General features: G+C 37.1%; 1 protein-coding gene across 2 annotated transcripts in view; it reads left to right on the forward strand.

The window, feature by feature from the left end:
• Window positions 1–15,629, forward strand: part of LOC132034264 (protein EI24 homolog) — a 28,775-nt gene extending 13,146 nt beyond the window's left edge. Inside the window, exons 5-11 of one of the 2 annotated variants that reach the window (XM_059424563.1) lie at window positions 8,803–8,937; window positions 9,073–9,136; window positions 9,252–9,337; window positions 9,415–9,497; window positions 10,348–10,424; window positions 12,952–13,067; window positions 15,240–15,629. In XM_059424563.1, the coding sequence (XP_059280546.1) occupies window positions 8,803–8,937; window positions 9,073–9,136; window positions 9,252–9,337; window positions 9,415–9,497; window positions 10,348–10,424; window positions 12,952–13,067; window positions 15,240–15,306 (628 nt within the window). In that variant the 3' untranslated portion in view covers window positions 15,307–15,629. The remainder of the gene's footprint in view (window positions 1–8,802; window positions 8,938–9,072; window positions 9,137–9,251; window positions 9,338–9,414; window positions 9,498–10,347; window positions 10,425–12,951; window positions 13,068–15,239) is intronic. The other variant, XM_059424572.1, reaches the window with a different exon arrangement.
• Window positions 15,630–19,943: the final 4,314 nt, after the last annotated feature.

Consider the following 19,943-nt stretch of genomic DNA (forward strand, 5'->3'; position numbering starts at 1 on the left):
AGTCGCCGCCCTCCCGGCATAATTTAGAATTTAGAGAAACCATTTAGTGTTCTTCATAGCTTTCTCCAAATTCTTAGCAATGGAGTTTAATTTTCTCCCAAATCAACTCGAAAGAATTAGTGCTTAAATAACTCAACCAAGCAACAAGTAGCAACTCCCAAACAAGCAACTTCCAATCGAGATTTTCTTTAACAAGATTAGATTTTTCATCCTTATTTTTTTTCAGATTTTTCCTTTTTCTTTCTTGATTTTTCATTTTTTTTCTTGATTTTCGTTTATGGTGGAAAGTTGTTCTTTAACAAGTTGTTCGGAATCATATGTGGATTTTCTTCGGTTGAGATTTTCGTTTATAATGGATATTATTTTGACAACAAAAAATGGGGATGGATATTAAATAGGGTGAAGATGAAGATGAAGTAGCCTAAAAATGGAGGGAGTTCAAATTTTATCTACTTGGCATCATATGTGGCAGCTTAGTCAAGCGTCCAAAACAGGTCGGATGCAGATTTTTAAAGGCCGTCACGCGCCCGGGCGGTGTATTCACGCTCTCGCCACATCAGCAAAAAGGGCCATTTTGCTACGAAAAATTTGTCCGGGGGGGTAATAGGACCCCCGCAAAGGTTCGGTGTGTAGTTGGCATTTTGGTCAAACGTTGGGGGGTATTTTGACTATTATCCCTACAGTCTTTTGTTGATGTACACAGCCAGACCATAAATGTCAGGAAAGAGGTCCTTTAAACTTCTATTGCCCAACCATTTATCCTCCCAAAATGATGTTTTATCTCCATTGTTTACCTTTACTGTTGCATGATTCCTCAAGAAAGGCCATAATACTCTTATGGATCTCCACAAACTAACTCCATAAGGAGTGTTCACCTCTTTGGTCATCCATTTGCTTTCTTCACCATACTTTTGTCTTGATGATGCTTCCCCGGTAAGATTGATTATCTTGAGCATACCTCCACAACCACTTTAGTTTAAGAGCTTTACTCTGCAATTTGAGATTCCTGATGCCTAATCCACTTTGTTTCTTCCCCAACATAACATCAGACCATTTGACTGGATAGAATACCTTTTTGTCTTGATTTCCTTGCCACAGAAAATCCCTCCTAATCTTGTCGAGCCTTTGGATGATCTCCACTGGAATGGGAAATATGGACATCATGTAAGTTGGCAGTGCATCTAACACAGAGTTGATGAGAGTGACTCTGCCTCCCAGAGAAATATATTGTGATTTCCATCTTGTCAACTTCTTTTCACACTTTTCAATCACATAATTCCAAATACCCAGAAGACTTTGGTTTAACACCTAAGGGCATTCCCAAATAAGTGGTCGGCAATGATCCAACTTCTCCACCTAAAATCCCAGTCAACTCCTCCATATTAGGCACTACATTGATTGGTTACATGTGACTCTTTCTCCAATTAATGTGTAAGCCAGAAACTCCTTCAAATAGCACCAGGATTAATCTCAATATCTTCAGATGATTTTTATCAGCATCACAGAAAATTAAGGTATCATATGCATATTGGAGATGTGTGACTTCCATGTTGGCAATTGAATTTAAACTTGTGGCCACCTCAAAACCTCTAATCCATTCATTGTTTCTTGCCACCTTAATTATATTGCTCAGGCCCTCCCTGACTGGAATGAACAAGAAAAGAGACAAAGGGTCACCCTACCTCAATCCTCTTTGAAATGAGAAAAAACCTTCAGGTGAGCCATTGATTAGGATGGAAAACTTGACAGTTGAGATGCAAAATCTTATCCACTCTATCCATTTTTCTCCAAAGCCCATACGTGACAGAATCTTCAATAGAAAACCCCAATTGACATGATCATATGCTTTTTCAATGTCTAATTTGCAAAGAATTCCTGGCTTTCCTTGTTTGATTCCGGAATCCACAACTTCATTAGCAATTAAAATAGCATCCATTATTTGTCTCTCTTTAATAAAAGCCATCTGTTGGGACATCCACCAGCTTGCTTATTACTCTTTTCAGCCTCTCTGTTAACACCTTTGAGATCAACTTGTAGACACTGCTTATAAGGCTAATGGGTCTAAAGTCTTTCAACTCCTTAGCTCCATTCTTTTTTGGATCAAGCTTATATCGGTTGCATTATAGCTTTTCTCAAAAACTCCAGGAGTGTGAATTTTTTTGAAAGTTTCCATGATATCATGCTTCAAAACATCCCAGCATTTGATGAGGAAGCCCATTGTGAAGCTATCTGGGCCAGGGGCTTTGTCCATGGCACACATCTTTAGACCTAACAACACCTCTTGGTCACTAAATTCCACCTTGTAAAACAACACTTTCCTCTTCAGTGATGATAGGACAATTGTTCAAATTAAATGATGGCCTCCGTTCATAAGTCTCAGAGTACAGTTTCTGATAGAAATCAACAATTTACCCCTTGATTCTTGCTGGATCTTCCACAACTTCATCTTGGATCACAAGCTGGTCAATATTGTTACTTCTCTTATGTGCGTTGGCCACTTTGTGGAAGAAACTGGTATTCTTGTCCCCCTCTTTGAGCCATAAAGCCCTAGATCGTTGTCTCCATGAGATTTCCTCATTTTTAATGTGTTCATCATATTCCATCAAAAGAGAAGCTTTCAAAACTGATTCCTCTTCTGATAACACTCTATTCTCCTGTATTGCATCAAAGGTAGCCAATTGACTCAAAAGTTGAGCCTTTTGCATTCCCAGATTTCCTTGACAAGTTTTACTCCATTCTTTTAGCTTGACTTTTAATGCTTTAACTTTGCAAGCTAAAATATAGTTAGGTTTGCCTGTGAAAATAAAAGAATTTCACCAGTCTCTGATTCTTTCCACAAATCCTTCTGTATTCAGCCACCAATTTTCAAATTTAAAATATGACCTGTTATGTTCCCAGATTCCACATTGTAGTGAGATAGGGAAATGATCAGACTCCAGTCTCTGCAATACAGACTGCTTAATATTCCTGTCATCCCACTCTTGAGAGATTAGAATCCTGTCAATTCTAGAAGCAATTCTACTATTATCTCCCTTTAGCCAAGTTAAACATCCTCCTCCTAGTTGAAGATCCAAAAGTTCCATGTCTTCTATAAAATCTGAAAATTCCTCCATTGCAGGGGTTCTTCTTATGCAATTCCTTTTCTCAGATGGAAATCTTGTGACATTAAAGTCACCACAGACAGCCCATGGACCATCAAACATACCCCTAACAGCTCTTACTTCCTCCCACACATGCTCCCTCTCAAATCTGCAATTTGGAGCATATACTCCAGTTATGTGGCACTCAAAATCTTGAAGAAGTGCCACAAACTTGCAGGTTAGAGTATATGATCCAATTTCCAGAATATCACCTCTCCAAGGTCTACTATCCCACAACATCAAAATTCCCCCTCTAGTGCCACTGGCTTGTAAACATGCAAATTTCACCCATCTCCCTTCCCATAATTCTTTGACAATCTCTTTTACATCCCCCTCCAGTTTAGACTCTTGAAGACATATGATATCAGCATTCCAATTGTACATAAGACTCTTCACAATTCTTCTTTTATCCCTGTTGTTTAATCCCCTTACATTCCATGATACCAATTTGAGATTCATTGTAAAAAGTTTCCATCTTTTCTCCTGACTCTTCCCATCACTTTTGAAATTAACATCAAAAGAGGTGAGCCCCTTAAGTTCTTGTATCACTTTGTATCTAGGCCTCTTGATAGATGCCTCTGTCTCCATGAGCCTTGCTTGTCTGCAGCTATCTATTTGCATCAGTAATTCCCGTTCTTCCTCCTCATGCTCTCGGAAGTCGGCCCCAAAAATTTTCCCCATTTTAGTCATGTTTTGTCGCACCCATGTTGATGTAGCCTTCTCTTTTTGAAGAATTAAACTCTGATCATCTTGGATTGGTTCTGCATCTTCCACCACCCATTCTTCAGTTCCTACTACATCTTGATCAATCACCGTGATGTGCTGCTCCTCAGGATTTTGTGCCCCTTCTGCAGAATTTCTTCAGTCAAAAATGTAGACATGTTATTTTGCATGTCTTCTTCGACTGATACTTTTCCCCATAATTATTGAATCATGCATGTGTCAAGTCCCTCGTCTCTGGAAAAACCTCCTGAATATTGAGGTTTTGTGGTTCTACTGCCAAAGGATCAAAAAAACCTTCTATACGTGTAGCAGTTAAGTCATTAAAAATGACTTGGGCTGCTCTATCTATTGCAGACCATTTTTGAATTACTTTGGGCCTATTTTCGTGGCCGAATAGTCGAATTAAACCCTTAATAGCCTCCTTTGCACGTGCCTTTAAATCCCAATTAAAATTTTGAACAGCTGTCTCTGAGCACCGCACGTGCTCTTTTGGTACTTCATCTGATAAAAACCTGCTCCCCTTTCCTTTTTCTTCAACATGTAAAGCTTTTACCCTAAGGTCTGAAGAATCCCCAAATCCAGCAGTTTCTTCGATAAAGTTCACCATTACCGGCGCCACTGGTTCAAAACGAACCTTCTTTTCTTCCCCTCTCAGAGAGGCTCAAGACAGGGTGACCCTCTATCTCCTTTCCTGTTTATCATTGCTATGGAAGGCCTCAATGATATGCTAAGAACTGCTCAAGAAAATTTGTGGATTAAGGGTTTCAAAGTTTCTAACAGAGTGGGGGAAGATATGGAGATTACTCATCTCCAATATGCTGATGATACTCTGATCTTTTGTGATGCTGACAGGGAGCAACTAAAGATTCTTAGGGTGATCTTTATCCTTTTTGAAGCAGTTTTAGGTTTACACATTAACTGGAATAAAAGCTTCTTATATCTAGTAAATGAGGTAACTAATAAGATCTGGGGAATTGCCAACTGTTTATTTGGGCATGCCCCTTGGTGCTAAAAGCAGGTCCATAGGAATATGGAATGAGGTGGTTGAGAAATGTGAAAAAAGGCTAGTGAACTGGAAGAGCCAATATCTATCCTTGTGGGGGAGATTAACACTTATCAATAGTGTTTTGGATGCCATGCCCACATACATGATGTCCCTATTCCCTATTCCTAAGAGTGTTATTGAGAGATTGGATCTCTTGTTTGGGAGGGTGGTAACAGTGACACTAAGAAGATCCACCTGGTTAAATGGGAGGCTCTAATAGGAAGCAAAAAGGCAGGGGGCCTGGGAATCAGGAATTTGAAAGCTCAAAACCAAAGCCTTGTGATGAAATGGCTTTGGAGATTTGCTTCCAATGAACAATCCTTGTGGAAAGAGGTGATAAGGTTGAAATATGAAAGGGAAAACAACTGGACAATTAAACCTGTAACTAGTACTCATGGAACAAGTTTATGGAGAGCTATCAGGAATCAATGGCCAAATCTCAAGCGAAATTGCAAACTAAAGGCAGGAAATGGCATGAAGATATCCTTCTAGGAAGACAATTGGTTAGAAAAAGGGAATTTGAAACTCTTATTCCCAGATATATACATCCTCAACCAGCAACAAAATGCCTCTGTGGCAGAGGTATGGTCTAATCAGGGGTGGAATTCGAGTTTTAGAAGACTACTAAATGACTGGGAGATTCAGAGACTAGCAGATTTCTACAAGACCTTGGAGCAATTTAAGGGACCATCTGGTGATAAAGACTGCCTAATCTGGCAGAATCACAAACTAGGCAAGTTTTCTGTCAAGCAGGCATACAAGACTTTTAACATTTACAGAAACTAGATTGACCACTGGCCATGGAAAGTTAAGATCCCTTACAAAGTTTCTTGTTTTGTCTGTCTGCTAGCTAAGCAGGGTACTAACTCAGGAAAATCTAATGAAAAGGGGTTTTAATTTTAGTCCAAGGTGTTTCTTTTGCGGTGAAGAAGCAGAGACTGTTAGTCACCTCTTTATTCACGGTAAGACTACCTTTCAGATATGGAGTTTATGCATCAATTTGAAAGGGTTAACATGGATAATGCGAGATGTGGAATAGTTATGCCAACCTTTCTGGCCACAAAGGGAGAATTATACCAGCTTGCATCTGGTGGTCTGTGTGGAATGAAAGGAACCTTAGATGTTTTGAAAATAAGTGTAATTCTTTACAGAAGATGAAAATGAACTGTCTTGCTTTATTCTACTTTTGGTGTAAACAGGAGTATATGGAAGATCTAGAATCATTTATGGATGTCTTAGGTTCTATATAAGTTTTTGTTATAGGATTGAAGATCTTCTGAATACTCCTTTGTAACTATGAGACCTGTAACTGTTTGTGGCAGGTCTGATTTTTGGATAAATATATAAGTGTTACCTTTTCAAAAAAAAAAAAAAGGGACTGACTGTTAGCAATGTGGAACCATTCTTTTACACTGAGTATGCCAAAACCTGAAACTAGTAAAGAATACCTCCAGCACAGACCCTCATGCCGTAGTGACCATACTTTAGAAAAATAAGCAAATAAAAAAACAGATATTCGACCACTGCTATGGGGAATCCTTGCATTATTAATGGGTCAAAACCTTATAACGAGAAGGTGGCACACTTCAAAAATAGTTGTCTGTCCTAATATGGAGAAAATGAGCCAATCTTATGAGAAGCATATTTATTTGATCCGTCATGAAGGACATGTACGATGGGGGGCGAGACCAGTGGTAAGGACTATGGGAGGAGACTCGAGCACTTTCCGGTGGTGATGGGGTTGCGCTAGGGATCGACTCTTAGCCCATTTTTTTTATTTTCCTTGGAAATGGATGGATTGACACGACAAATTCAAGGTGAGGTGCCATGGTGTATGTTATTTGCGGATGACATAGTCTTGATTGACGAGTCTCGCAGCGGAGTTAACGCTAAGCTGGAGGTTTGGAGACAAACTCTGGAGTCTAAAGGGTTCAGTACTTGGATTGCAAGTTTAGTGATATAGTGCATGAGGCTGACGTGGAAGTGAAGCCTGGCACTCAGGTCATCTGAGAAGAAAGATAGTTTCGAGTATCTTGGTTCTATTATACAAGGAAATGGGGAGATTGATGATGACGTCACACACCGTATTGGTGCGGGGGTGGATGAAATGGAGGCTTGCCTCCCGAGTGTTGTGTGACAAGAAGGTGCCACAAAACTTAAAGGCAAGTTCTACAAAGTGGTGGTTAGACCAACTATGTTGTATAGGGCGGAGTGTTGGCCGATCGAGAAATCTCGTGTTCGAGAAGATGAAAGTGGCGGAAATGAGAATCTTTGCGATGGATGTGTGGGCACGTTAGGAGCGATAGGATTAGGAATGAAGTCATCCGAGATAAGGTTGGAGTAGCCTCAGTGGAAGACAAGATGCGGGAAGCGAGGCTGAGATGGTTTGGGCATGTGATGTGGAGAGATGCAAATGCCCCAGTGCGGAGGTGCGAGAGGCTGGCTAGCGACGGTTTCAGAAGAGGTAGAGGTAGGCCGAAGAAGTATTGGGGAGAGGTGATTAGACAGGACATGGCGCATTTCCTGCTTATCGAGGACATGACCTTAGATAGGAGGGTATGGAGGACTCATATTAGGGGTAGAAGGCTAGTAGGTAGTCGCATTTATCCTTTCTTACGAGTAGTTGTATTGCTCTATAGTTTCTTGTCCCTTGATTTCTGCGAGTATCTGTTGGTTTATAATGGCTTATTTACTTTCGTTGTTTTCATTTTCATAATTGCTTTGAATTGTTTGCCCGTATCTGACCTTTCCTATGCTTTTTCTTGAGCCGAGGGTCTTCTGGAAACAGCCTCCCTACCTAACGTTGGGGTAAGGTCTGCGTACACTCTACCCTCCCCAGACCTCACGTTGCGGGATTCACTGGGTATGTTGTTGTTGCATAAAAGGATAGAGAACATACATACAAATTATTCACTTTTGGGTAATAGAGACTTTGAGAACATGGAAAAATGGGAACATTGTTATTCAAGACGGTTGTTTATAAAGACCAGAATATAGAAACTTTTTGCTTGTTATGGAAATACTAGCCCTGTTTCTTTCTTCTTGACATTACTTATCACTAACTACCAACCAGCTGTGCTTTGCTTTTCCCCTCAAATTTACCCCTAGTCCTACCTAACATTATTTCTTTGCGATTTTGAGTTGAAGATCTAACACAGCTATAAGCAGTGTCTGATTACCTTTTTTGATGAGTAAAGTGGGACTTCTATTCATAAACCATCATAAAGGGCATGCTGGGAGAAGTTACTACCAAAAAGTAGTCATTACAAGCTATGTAATGAGCTAATAAAGTCAACAAATGGCAGAACTATCATTTACATCTAGGAGAGCCATGTTGCACCAAGAGGCTAAAGCAAAAATATACAATTATTCTTGATGTTAAGTATAGAGTCTTTTTTGTTCTGCCTTTCCTTCCAAACGACCCACCAAATCATAGCTGGAATTGTGTTCCAGAGGGCGTGTGCAGTCTTTTGAATATTATTTCTGTGCCATCCTTGAAGGAGCTGTAGAGTGGATTAGTGGAACCAAGAATGCACCACTTTAGTCCCATGATGGTGACAAACCCCATAGCATAACTGTGAACTTGCAATGGAGTAACAAATGGTTGTTATCCTCTTCCTTCTCTTTGCAAAGACTACATCTGTTACAAAACTGGAAACCCTCTTCTCTGTAGCTTGTCAAGGGTAAGACATCAATTGTAGAATATCCTTTTGTGTGCAAAAGAAAAAAAACCAATATTCATGAGTGAGCACATATATGTATCAATATGTGATCACCACCATGGAAAGCATACATCAACATCTATGTTTACAAATACATTCTCACTTAGGACACTTTCTAGAATCTAGATCTTCTATGCTTGAAACGATTTATTCCTCGGGTGTTGTAACTCAGGTACAATGACATTGCTAAACATGGTTTTTTTGCTTTGGAGAATTATGGGGCTCATGATAAAAAGTTATCTGATCAAAAGGAGTTCCAAACTTCGCAAAACACAGTTCATAGGGAAAAATCAACTGATCTTGAAGGGTATTGTTCTGCTTTTCTCTGGTTAATGGTGTACACAGCAGCAATATTTTCTAACTTCAGACATACGTTCCATGCAGAGCTATGTTCCTGCTACTCACCAGTTGTGAGTTTTATTTTGTTTCTTATTTTATGTAGGGTTATGATCAGTATAGCAGAGCAACTTTATTCGGTCCTCTTACTGACTTTTTTCTTCGTGGAGGTGAACTTCTTTTCATTTCTTTTCCAAGGAGGTGAACTACTTTTTGTACATATCTTTGCTAATCCCTTTCCTCGAATCCTGTCTTCAAATGCCATTGGTTCTCAATACTGTGCAGGTTTATGTTACTGGATTTATCCCTTACATCGGGAAAGCTCTAAATTTTATGCTTCTGTCATGGTTGTATGCATACTATTGTTTTGAGTAAGTGCTGCTTTTTAGCTCGATATTGCTAGTTAGTGTTGATATGGATATTCATTAAAAATTGCATAACTTTCTAGGTATAAGTGGAATCTGTCTGGACTAAGCTTAGACAAGAGGCTGGACTTCTTTGAATCAAACTGGGCCTTTTTTGCTGGTTTTGGTACTATATTTTCTTCAAATCAATTTCCATTCTAATGTTTGTTCATCAATTATGTGCAAAGATATGATGTAGTTGTCTTAGAAACCTCATGAGCACTCTTAGGTATTCACTAGTTTTGACATTATTTTCCTCAGATTGATATCTGAAGCCAAATTGCTTGTAAATCCATGAGTACAAAATTGACCCATTGGTCTCCTGCTGGTAATTGTCAGCTTCTGTTTAGATCATTAGTAAACATTTTGAAACAGAAGTTCATTTGTTGGTAGCTTGGAGGATTAAAAGCATGACTCTTGCTTTCCAATTGACTGTTTTGCATTGATTGCTACTTTTTGAATCTTATTGATTAGCATACCTGTTGTATTTACTTCTCCTGATGGCTGGTCAAGTAACAAAAATGTTGTATTTTCTGGTACATCCTTGTGGATTGGATTAGTGGGAGTGACAATAATAAAGGTATCCTTCTGTTTATCATTTTCCAAAAAGTTGATAAACTTGGCGGGTATGGAAAAGATATTCATTGTTTTCCATCACTTTTACATGTGTCTAAATACATTGTGACATTTCTGTTCTTACGGCATGTTCAAATCGAATATTCTTTATGTACCGAAATGGTCGATTCCATCGATTATAATCCAAAAGGAGACTCACAAGAGGTTTTTGAAAGTCGAATCGACAATTTGAAAGGTCCTGTGGTCACATTGTGATTTAGAGTTACTGTATAATTTCTTCGAGATCTTCTGAGGCGTTTTTCTATTTCAACACAAATTAGTGTTGAACATTTTGAGCATTTTCTTTTGAGTTACCTGGATAATCTTTCTTGCAAAAGTTAATCTGTCTCTTAATTTTCCAGGAAATCCCTGTGTCCTGGCAATATTTTTATTCTCTCCGCTAGTGAGCTGTGGGGTTATGGCTATATTGTTTCCACTGGTAAATACAAGTTCTTATTTCTGTGATTACTTGTCTAGTTATTTTGTTTATAACACAAAATTGTAAGATGTTATTTGCTCCTTTTACTGTTTCTGTGTCTTCTCACAACTTTCTACATTTTTGCATGAATCTTATTGCATCACGTCATCATAGGAGATGATGCACGCAAAATCCTTGTGTGCTTTGCCTCTTACTGGGAAGGAAATAGAAATAAAAATTCTGAAGAACTGCTAGAAACCTCTCAACACATACGAGAAAAGTGCATCCAAAATTGCTTCTTACAGTGCTTGTTGAGGGACCATAGCTTTTGGTTTAGCTGTCTGAAGATAGTCCCAATTGTGCAGCATGCAGCAAAATGGATCATATAACAAGTCTTAGTTTTGGATTAACAACAACAACATACCCAGTATATTCTAGGGAGGCTGTTTCCGATAGACCACCGACTCAAGAAAAGGCATTTGAAAAAAGGTTAGATAAGAATTAATAGAAGTAAAGAAATCATCGCATAATATCATACAAAGCATAACATAGCATAATGTAAAAAGAAACAGTTACAACAGCAAACTGATACGATAATCGAAGTACAAGAGACAACAGATAGTGACAGGAATCAAAAGGCAATAAGCTACAAGGATAGTGCTACGCCTACTAGTATGGAAGGATCCGCGAGACAACGCTCCACTTTCTATGAACCTTCTACCCTAATCCGTGTTCTCCACAGCGTCTATCTAAGGTTATGTCCTCGGTGAGCTGCAACTATGCCATGTCCTGTCTAAATCACTTCTCCCCAATATTTCTTCGGCCTACCTCTACCTCTCCTGAAACCATCCCTAGCCAACCTCTCACACCTCCGCACTGGGGCCTTTGTGCCTCTCCTCTGCACATGCCCGAACCATCTCAACCTCGCTTCCCGCATCTTATCCTCCACCGAAGCCACTCCCACCTTATCCCGGATAACTTCATTTCTAATCCTATCCTTCCTAGTATGCCCACACATCCATCGCAACATCCTCATTCCGCAACTTCCATCTTCTGGACGTGAGATTTCTTGACTGGCCAACATTCCGTCACATGCAACATAGTTGGTCTAACCACCACTTTGTAGAACTTACCTTTAAGTTTTGGTGGCACCTTCTTATCACATATGACTCCGGAAGCGAGCCTTCATTTCATCCACCCTGCCCCAATACGGTGTGTGACATCATCATCAATCTCCCCATTTCCTTGAATAATGAACCCAAGATACTTAAAACTTCCTCTCTTTGATGACCTGTGCCTCAAGCCTCACTTCCACGCCCACCTTATGCGCTATGTCACTGAACTTGCACTCCAAGTATTCACTCTTGCACTCCAAGGTTTAGTAGTAACTTTTAAAATTAGGCTTTGGACTCGACAATTTCTTATAATTTCGTAAGTGGAGAAGGGTGGATGGGCAGGCCGGTTATCCACTGAGTTTCGAACAGTGCGCCACTTCTCGGGTATCCAAAAAGAATTCTTATGATGTGGCCGAATGATAACTGTCAATAGATTTCTTGAATCACTTCAAATGACGTCTACATTGACTGGAGATTAATAATGTTTTATCAAGAATTCTAAAATACTTAGATATCCATGGTTTTTGAAGCTATTTAAACATAACTGGTAATTGAATTATTGAATGTGAATTTCACGAATAGGTTGAAGAGGTAGCTCATTCCAAGGTTGCACTTCATGAACTTTTGATGTCATAGATCATTTGTGGGCTTGAGGCTTTTGACCTGTATGTGATGTACTGCCTGGAAAGAAGTGAAACCTTAATGAGTCACCCAATTAATTTTGCTAAGAAGCATTACCTTTTCAATTTCTTAAAAGCATTTATCAAGGTTATTAAAGTTGATGAAAATATTCTCTTTTAAGCTTCTTTCAACAACATACCCAGTGTCATCCCACAAATTGGGGTCTGGGGAGGGTAGAGTGTACGCAGACCTTACCCCTACCTGGGAAGGTAGAGAGGCTGATTCCGATAGACCCTTGGCTCAAGGAAAAACAGTCAAAGCAGTTTGGAAAACAGAAAAATGGAACTGAAGAACCCATGGCAAAATAATATAGGAAGCATCATAAAGCTTTTAAGCTTCTTTATGTTGGATTTTTCTTTTTTCATGCTCGTTATTAACTACTTGTATCCCAGCAAGCTTGATTAAGATAAATGGTCGAAGCTTTATTGTATCCCTTTTCCTAACAATTCATTCTTCCTCTTTCCAAGTATGATACAGAAGAGACTTGCTCCAAAATATGTTTACATTCGGCAGCGTATAATTCATGTCATGATTCTAACTCCTCCCAAATTATCATGAATATGTACCCGCTAGAGCAAATTCTCTGCTCATATACAATCTAAGCTAATATCAGATGTGATGGTTATGCTTGTTCCCTGTAGGGCTTTAGCGGTGCTTGAATTCTGTTGCTGTCTGTATACGAATATGGCTAATAGACAGATGTACTACTTTGAGGCTGTTTCTTATCTCATGCTAACTGTTATGTCCCGTAGTTTGTTTTGACTGCAACAGGCTCGGAAGCTGACAAAATTGTTGGCTTACCTAGAAGAAAATGGAAAGGTGCTGGATTGGGAAGGGTACCAATATTTTTCATTGCTGATTACATGTCGTAAGTATTTTGGACTTCGCCTTTTGGATGTTTTGGATATGTTTGTTAGTTTTGGTTTTGTAGCTTTAAATTATAATATATGCTTGCTTGGTTGTCATTATTATTTTCAGCATGTTCTTATCATCGTCATTGTTGGAAGACATCCATGAGGAGTCATAGTCCACTTCTCTACTTCTCATACAGGCCATTCTTGTTTTCTTCTTCCTGTTCTCTCTGCTTCAGTGAAGAACTAAATGGAAATTTTAGGAAATGAGAAGAAAATAAGAAAAGTTTAGAAAATAAGGAAAATGGATATCCGAGTAAGAGCGTGAGGGATTTTCCTTTCTTATTATTTTCACTTAGAGAATATTTATTTCTCTTTGACCTTTGGAAAATGGTCAAATTTGCTCTTAAACTTTGGGAAATGGTCCAGATATGCCCTCCGTTATAGTTGGGGTAAACTTTGCCCTTGCCGATACAACAGTAGCTTAGATTTTTCCCTTATTGGCAGTAGTTTTTCAGCATGTGGACCTTTATAAGGAAAAAAAGTCAAATTTGTCCTTGAACTATGCAAAATGGTCCAGATTTGCTTATGAACTTTAAAGAATAGGGTCATTGTTCTAGCGACGGCACCACCGTCTTCTTCAACACTCCAGAACCTCTACTGGACAGGTCTCTATCCACTAAACTCAAAATAACCACTCTCAAGCCTCAAATCAACCCAAATGGAACTCAATTTACCAGTTTTCAAAAAAAAAAAAAAAGAAGTTGCACTACCAAGTTGAACTTTCACTTCTATCAGAACTCCATCGACGCAACTCCATCACCAATTTTCTCAGATCACCAATAGTGGTGCTAGAGCTCCATAGAATTCAGCTTCCTAAATTATTTATAGTAGTATTGGTGCAGTCAAAGTGGGGTTATAGTGGCTGAAGGCCAGTGGTCTTGAGGAGAAGGTAAAATGGTGTTTGGGAAAGCGGCAAAGTTGAAGGTGTGAGAGAGATCGCCTGAATCGGGTGGTTTTTACGTAAAATTCGATGTTCTTTTTGTGAGTGTCGTGGGAGTGAGAAGTGGTGGTCTTCGAGTGGAGAGAAGCAATGTTATGGTGATGAATGATTTAGAGAGATAAGGGATGGGAAAGATAGTGGTCAAATCTGGAATATTTCGCTTAGCTCAGGGGAAAATATGAACCATTTTGCATGGTCCAAATGTACATTTGATCCTTCCCCTTGTAAAAAAGGATGTGCGTGTTGAAAAGCTTGCGCCCTTAGTTAATAAGGGCAATCTAGCCTACTTTTGTAACGAAAAGGGTAGATTTGACCCCAACTATTACTGGAGGATTAATTTGGACTGTTTTGCAAAGTTCAAAGGCAAATTTGGACCTATTCCTTTTTTTTAATGCTGTAAGTAGTGTTTTCTTACTATTGTGCCCCAAGTTTACTTTTTACTTTCCACTTCTTTAATTGTATTTTGTATTTATACTCACTTCATCCTATTTTCAGTATCATACTTGGACTGGGCACAAGTTTTAAGAGTACATAGAAATTATAGCGTGCTTCTCAATATGGACACGCCGAAAGTACAAGTAACTATAGTGTTACTGTGCCTAAAACTTATGTTACTTTTACTACATGTTTGTTATTTAATTTTTAGTTTTCTACAATTTTAATGTTGTGCCTAAACTACATTTTTCGTTCAATGTAGTTTTGTCATTTATTTAGTTATTCTTGTAGCCTTACCTTATCTTGGTGGGATTCGCTACGGCTTTTCTTCATGCCTTACTTGTTGCTGCCACTCTTGAACTTTATGAAGACATAGCTTCTCTTCTAGCCTTCCAGAAACTTGCTTGAAGTGGTTATACCCTAATTCTTTAGTATCTGACCAATTGTACCACTGAAAATCATCATAGCACACTGAATAAACCTCCTGGGTGTTACTAAGATATCTTAAACCTATCTGAAATTCCTCTCTTATATTGAATCTCCCCTTTATCAAATTATCATCTTTTCTTTTTACTGCTTACCCCTCGAGATACAATACTCCCCTACAGTCATACACTTAATACTACGACGTGACTTATATGGCATAACTTTTTCATGCCAACTTCTTCTAGCTACTCTGCTTTCAGCCGGACTCGCGCAGTTTGCCCATTTATGCGTTAGTACTAATTTTTTCGCTCGTCTTCTTTTGCAGGATGCGAGTCTTGAAACTCTTTTCTCTGAAATCACGCCAGCAAATGAAAGAGAACAAGGCACTCTGAAATAGAACTAACATGTTTGACCTACTACCAACGCTCCATAACCATGCATAACCTGTATTTTATTTTGTGAAATTTGCATTCGTGTGGGTCAAACAATGTTCCTCACTAATCCATGATCACAATATGAGCATGTGCTTGTAATTTATCATTCATTATGGAAGAGAGGAAGAAGTAGATCCAAATGTGCTGCTATCACAAATGGAAGATAGCAACTTGGGTGTTCTTTTCTGCATATTATGTACATAGTAATTGGTTTGGAAATTCATTCATCTGAACAAATCTGTATAGATGATCAAAAGTTATTAATAGGTTCACTTAGGTGAGTGATGTGTCATTAATTTTGTCATAACTAATTAGTTTATGTTGTCATACAGACTATAAGTATTTGTTAAAAGGTGCTCCCTTGTAGTCCTATGTTGAGAAATTTGATATCTAATACTTTTAACTACTTTCGGGTATCTGGAAGCTATTGATTATTAAAAAGTTGGTTGCTTTCTTAGCTAATAGGAAGCTACACCAGTCCAACAAAGTGGCAAATGTAATATCCTGATGTGGCAGCAGGAAGACTACTTTCCAATGGGGTAAAACTGGACCGAGATCTATATACAAAATCGTTGGAACAAAGAAAAAGTAGTTTGAGCTAAAACCAATGGCAGTGTATGGGGAATTATACTATCACTTGTATATGAGGTCTCAATCGTATTAGCGTTGCCATTCTCATAATTAATTATTCTGCTTCGCTGATGTTTCAGGTCTAAGGTATCTGTTATTCAACTGTATTTCCCTTTCCAGCACCTTCATCAACCCACCTCCAAGTAGTGGTGGAGGCATGACTCCCTTTGCTACTATACTAATAAAATTTGTTACGTCAAGGGAATTTAAAAACTATATACATGCAAGAAAATTTGTCTTTACCATTTTTATAAAGTCTAATCTTCTGATAAGAAAATTCAGATAAACCCTTCAAACCTCCGTCCCTGTTAGTATCGGTGAACTATTCAAGCGCCCATAAAGGGAGACGTATGTGTTGAGAATATAAGCATCATATCTATCTATATAGAATAGGAGAGGTAAAAGCATGATGTGATGACAAGTGTCATCAGCAGAAAAATCGAAATTTAGAAATAAAAAAAAAAAAAAAAAAAGCAAGCTGCAACAGTAAAAATAAAATAAAATCAAGGAGCAAACTACTTCAACAAAATGAAAAAAAAAAAAAGAAGAAAAAATGGCAAAAGTTACAATATTTAAAATCCAATAAAACAAGTTTTTGCCTCCATGTTTCTAGGAAAACGTAGGCTACACTGATTCGAAAAATGAATAATTTTTACTTGCCATAGCTACTCCTAAGACTTAATTATGTATAGTAACTACCTTTTAAAATATTTAAGTTTAGTAGCTATATTATTCAAAATTTACATTTCATAGCAACCCCACCTTTTTTTAATTAATGTGCTGCCCCATAATCCCTAAGTTTTTGCCGTTTTAGCTTCATGCCCACTAAGTGTATTTTCAGTGTATACAGCCGTTTTCACACCTATTTTCAGTGTATACAGCCGTTTTTTACTTAACAGCGATTTTGTATTTCGTTGTATTTCGAAAACGAGAACGTGACCAGACTCAATAGCGACTTTGTATTTCGTTGTATTTCGAAAACGCGAACATGACCAGACTCAACAGCGATTTTGTATTTCGTTGTATTTCAAAAACGCATAAAAATGATTGAAATACAACAAAAAAGCATTTAATTGTAATTTTGCAACTTGTAGCTATAAATTGTTAGAACCTATTAAATGGTAGCTATTTGTGTAAGTTTTACATTTAAATTTAAGTTGAACCGTGCAGTGGAGGGTTCCTAAAATTTTGGTAACTTCCTTTTCCAAAACAAAATTAAAGCGGGAAGAAAACACGTCTCCTCCCATTAATTTTGGGGCAACTCCATTATCGCATTATAACCATATAATCTAAATTGTGGTTATTGACATGTGTCTCTGCATTTCTCCTAAAACGTTGTATCCGCTTCATAAAAAGCCAAAAGTTTTTCTTTGCACCATTATTATTAATTCAAATAAATTGGCATATCAATGAAGTCCAGCAGGTTTGGCATTTGGTTTTTCTATTTGATTTTGCATTATATGTTTAATTAGTTCTTTGATGATGCATGAACAAATAAAGTTATCCATTTGCAAGAATGAAGTAGGTGATAATGTTTGTACTGGCTCATAAGTTTTTAAAATTATTGTAGTCTTAGTAATAAATTTTGCGGTATGCAGATGCAAAATATTGCCCCTGAAAATAAAATTTAATTAGTAGAGTTGTCGCTTTTTAATTGATAACTTTTATTAATATTTTGCATATTATTTTTTTATTAAATTAATGCTTATATTATTTTGATCTTTTGTTTATCTATTAGATCCAGTTTTGAGAGGAATTTTGACTGGATTACAAAGGAAATCAGATCCAGAAACAGATAACACAATAGTTTTTGTTTCAATAGAAAATATATTTTCTTATTTACTGTTTCCTGACATATTAAAGTGTTTTCTTCCCAGCCGTTTACACAATTGCTATTCAACGTATGTTCGTATTAAAGGTAGTAAAAACGTATGTCCTTTAATTGATATTCAACTTTTTTGTAAACTTATCCATATATCCAAATCCTTAATGTAGGATACAGATAAATGGGATCTTCAAATCCTATCAAGATTTTTCAAATAAGTACTCCATACAATTACGTTTTCTCCCTCTTTCCCTTTTAATAGAAGGATCTCTCATTGTATCCGTATTTTGGTTAAAAGAGTCTTCAATCTTTTGATTTTTTTTTTTTGGTGTTCGTTGTGTTTCATAGTGCGACAATTGTCACGAGAAACGATAAAGACGTGACTTTTTTGTATGGGTTGAATGAGAAATTTTGCTAGATCTTTAGATCGTTTTGAATGAATGATTTATGCGACTATATCCTGTGATGTATCGTTTTATAGCTAATGTTCCCGCTATTTTGTTGCATAAGTTACTTTCTTGTTATGAACTTTTCATTAATATCTGTGGAGAATTCATATAGTAAGTTCTCTTCTTTGTAAATCTTTTAGTTCAACGCAGGTTATATTGCTTAGATATCTTCTCCTATAATATTAGCAAAAAAGTAAAAAGAAGCCTGACTTTATCATACATGCACATTTAGTATTTTAGTTGTTTCTTTTTTCTTTTGTCAAACTATTATGCAGCTTTTTGAATCCTTAAAAGCATTTGACAATACTTAGCACTACCGTAAACGTAGAAGACAAATTTTAACATGTTTATGTATATTGTGTATTGTTGGGATTGTAATATAATATATTGTAACAGAAAAAAGAATTTTGTTCAAGCTGTTGTCGGTTGCATTCAAGGGAATCGAGCAGATTGGACTCATTGTCAACTGACATAAGCAAAGATACAACATATTCCGTACTTTTTTCTTCTCAAAAAGTAGTTGTATATTACTTCATGCAGAACACATATATTGGTTGTGAAATATTTGGGGTATAACTAGATCGACCCCATTGAGTATTTGGGGGCATAAAAAAAATAAAGTGATTGTCAGATTTGTTATTGCTACTGGCTTCTTTCTCTCTTTTTTTGGTAATGGCTAAATGCATTGTTGTTGAACGACTATCCTAATTTAAAGTCAGTAACCAAACAATTTCAATAAAAGCTCTTTTTAATGGAAAAAGAAGACACAAAATACTTTATTTACTCATATTTAAGTTGGAATTTGAAAACTTACTTAGAGTTTGATAATAGAGTTCCTACCTTGCAATACAAAGGACTATTTAAGATCTGATCTTTAGATATAAATTTTATGAAGAGGGAGATCGAGATAAGTGAAAATATTTATACTTTAAATTAATTTAAAAATAAAATTATGTAAGTAAATAATAATAGTAGTAAGTACAATATATTATTATCTACAGGACATGAGCTAGCTGATTGAAGTGGTATGAAGTTGCTCTGACGATTTATAGATTTTTTTTATAAGCTTCATACATTATTTGATGCAATAATAGTTAGGTGTGTGTAATTTCACAATTGTATGAGTTCAAAGCAGCATATGATGTATGTGTCCTATATTACTATTACTATGATAGTATATGGTGTAATACATTAGATTGAGCAACTAGAAATTGGGATAAGTATACGAATAAGGCTTAAATTCAGTATGAAAATTAAGGCTTACATTTGGAGATGATCTTCTCACTATATATAAATATGCTCTCCATGCTAAACCAAAAGTTCTACGAATGATAAAATTATATTTGCAAACTACTTATGCCAAAGGACACAGTAGTGCAAACTACTTATGCCAAAGGACACAGTAGCTATAAGTTAGAATATGAATTTAACATCCAGATGCCAATTTCTTTCTTGATAGCTACTCCCTCCGTTTCAATTAATTACTCTTATTTTGATTTGACACGGAGTTCAGAAGAGTAAATAAGACTTTTGAATCTTTTGATCTTAAACTAAATATATGTAGAATGTACTAAAATATCCTTTAATCTTGTGGTCTTAAACATGTCATGTGGAAAGTTGAAATTGAAGAGTTGCCATAAAAGAAAAGAAAAAACGTTCTTTTTTTAATGGACTAAAAAAAAAAAAAAAAA

This window comes from Lycium ferocissimum, chromosome 2 (assembly GCF_029784015.1).
Source record: "Lycium ferocissimum isolate CSIRO_LF1 chromosome 2, AGI_CSIRO_Lferr_CH_V1, whole genome shotgun sequence".
Classification (NCBI taxonomy): domain Eukaryota; kingdom Viridiplantae; phylum Streptophyta; class Magnoliopsida; order Solanales; family Solanaceae; genus Lycium; species Lycium ferocissimum.